Consider the following 3057-nt stretch of genomic DNA (forward strand, 5'->3'; position numbering starts at 1 on the left):
TGAAAGGTTGCGTAAAGCAGAAGAAAAATAAAAGAAAAAACAAATCGTGAGGGTTTGTTTAAATAATTTTTAGTTGTTGTTACGTTTTTACTTACTTACAAACGAAAAATCTTTCGAATGAAAAAAGAAATAATAATAATAATAATAATATCATTGTAGACGCGTGATTTACAATCATTATTATTATCATCATTATTAATTATTTATTTATTTAAGCAGTAGTAATAAATTTTTTTTTTTTTTTTTTTAAAGAAAGATTGCCAAAAATAAAAAGGTTTCATTTATTTTTTGTGTGTGTGCGTGCGTGTACGCGTTAATTAAAAAATTATACACAATTACATAAGGGGGGGTAAGGGGAGAAAAATGGGGAGGAAGAAACTTTAAATTAAAGGTTAATTTCTTTAGATTTTAACACGTCGTATAAAAAAAAAAAAATTAATTAAAGTAAAAATCTGCGTTGGCTGTGGTGATTATTATTATTATTACTATTATTATTACTATTATTATTATTATTATTAAAGTTGAAGCGAATTATTTAAATTACACCGAGCAATTGTTGAGACCGATGATATAATTTATTTTTCGTTGTTGTTTTTTTTTTTTTTTTTAATTTTTGAAATGATTCCAGCGATGAATTACGATCGAATTTGTTTTCTGCTGTGGGGCGGTGGTAGTGAAGGAAGGGGGAAGGGGGGTAAAAGGACAAAAAAAATTTTTAAAGTCGCAAATATGCATAAGTACAAATGTACAATACGTGGATGTAAACGTGTAAAAAATATGTGAAATGGGGATTAAACATTGATCTATTCAATTTTTTCTTTCTTTTTCCTTCTTTGCCATTCATCTATTGCCACGACCTTAACGATTCCTTTTTTAAATGTACAGGCGTGGCTTAAAATAAATATATAAATTTTTGTCAAATTTCTGTCAAAAGAGAATGATAACGATGTTTCATGTTTTTTTTCTTCTTTCTTTTCAGTTTTAGTTTTCATTTTCACTTTTTTTACCTTTTTTTTTTTTTTAAGGGTATTTCTCGTACCTGAATTTCGATTCGGTTGACAAATATCGATTATCGATTAGTCTAAGCAAAAAATCAAAAAAAAAAAAAATCAAAGTAACAAAAAAAAAAACGGGAAACGTAAAAAAATGTTTTTTTTCTTTTTCCTTTCCCTTGTTAATTTACGTCATTGATTGAAATTTAAAAGTGATTTATCAAATTCTGGATTTATCATCATCATCATCATTATTATCATCATTATCATCATCCCTTCGTAAAAAGGCGATTCATGGCACTCATTAAAAAAAATTTTCAAACCTTCCCCCACTAAAATAAAAAAAAAAAAAAAAAAAACTGAAACATCTGCTTTCATCCCATGGTAAAACAGGGTATGTGACGTCAATATAAATAAAAATAATAATAATAATAATAATAATGCGAACATGTTTTTTTTTGTTATTTAAGGTTTTTACGTCCGTACGTACCGTATTCAGGTACGATGAATTTTAATAATTTTCATCGAGCGTGTTGTCGTCGCAATAAAAACTTTTTCCCTTTTATCATTATTATTGTTATTTAAATTTAGTCTAAAAAGGTTTCGTGCGTGTTTTTTTTTAATTTTTTAATTTTTTTCTTTTCTCCCACGATCCTCCCTTCCCCCCTAATAAAAAAAAACATTAAAGTTTCGCGTGCAAAGTTTTCTTTTTTTTTTACTTTTTGACTTTCTTTCCCTTTTTAAAAAAACAAAATTTTTCTTTTTTCTTCTCCTTCCTCCCCCTCCTCCTTCTCCCCGGGAAAATAATCAATTAACTCGATTTTTCAGATTAAAAATAATTTTTCCCTCCCCAACCCAACCCATTGCTTTCCTCCTCCCTCTTCTCGTAAATACTTTCGCGTTGCAATTTTTCCTTTTAATTTTATTATTATTATTAAAGTTTCTCTCTCTTTCTCTCTCTCTCTCTCTCTCTCTCTAAAATTGAGCTATTTAATGATAATAATAATAATAAAAAAAAGAGAAATGATAACAATAATAGTAGTAGTAGTGGTAATAATAATAATAACAACGAAAACGACGTAATAAATTAAAAGCGTGTGAAAAAAGAAAATAATAATAATAATAATAATGATTACGCGATGATAATGATGATAATAATTTTATACGGAGATAAAAAACGCCTATTAAATGACTTTAATTGAATATTATTATTATTATTATTATTATTATTATTTTTACTTGTTTTACATAATTTTTTATTAAGTTAAATTTTTTTTTTTTTATACGTTTATTTATTTATTATCATCATCATCATCATCATAATCGCCATTATTTTTAATACGACAATTATTATTATTTAAAACTGGAGAGTCTTGTTTTCTAGTACAATTAAATTTAAGTGGTCCCTCATTTGGAGTTTTTTTTTGTTTTTTTGGCGTTTAGGGGGGCACTCGGAGGAAACAACAAAAACATTTTTTTACAGTTTGTTGTTTGTTGTTTAAATGCGTATTTATATGCGTCGAATTTACATAAAATTGAAAAAAGATTTAATTTACATGCATTTCCGGTTATTAGAACGTAATTAATAAAAACCAAAATAATAATAATTTACCGCCGTAAAAAAATGCCGCTTAAAAGGAAAAAAAAGGGAAAAAAAAGGAAAAACATCGATGGTATTATTATTATTATTATTATCACGGTGAAATGATGCAACTTTTTTTTTCACCTTTTTCGAAACGTATCGATTTCGATTTAACGGTTCTTTCTACACGTTTAATAATTTATTACCCGAGTAAAAAAAAAAAAAAAAAAACAACCACGAGGGTAACGTTTTTTTCTCCAGTCAGTAGTTTCGAACTAAAAAGGAAAAGGAAAAGGAAAGGAAAAAAAAAAACGGAAAAACGTAATCATCTCAAAGCCTACTATCGAATTTAATCACTGGAAAAAGTGACCGATAATAATAATAATAATAAATTAGCAAATAAATCGAATAAATTATGTTTGGAAGAAAAAAAAAAGAAAAACGATTAGGTTGTTTTGTAACGGAATCGACGACGGTAAGGTT

The 3057-nt window shown here is 26.6% G+C and overlaps 1 protein-coding gene across 1 annotated transcript; it reads right to left on the reverse strand.

Annotated features, from left to right (window-relative positions):
* Positions 1-803: 803 nt before the first annotated feature.
* Positions 804-1561, reverse strand: Phum_PHUM265930 (uncharacterized protein; the record flags this gene model as incomplete). Its single annotated transcript, XM_002426594.1, has 4 exons — positions 804-891; positions 1040-1081; positions 1316-1324; positions 1545-1561. 4 exons carry the CDS (start codon positions 1559-1561, stop codon positions 804-806), a joined length of 156 nt encoding a protein of 51 aa, XP_002426639.1.
* Between the last annotated feature and the right edge of the window lie 1496 nt (positions 1562-3057).

This window comes from Pediculus humanus, genomic scaffold (genome assembly GCF_000006295.1).
Source record: "Pediculus humanus corporis 1103172107642 genomic scaffold, whole genome shotgun sequence".
Taxonomy (NCBI): domain Eukaryota; kingdom Metazoa; phylum Arthropoda; class Insecta; order Psocodea; family Pediculidae; genus Pediculus; species Pediculus humanus.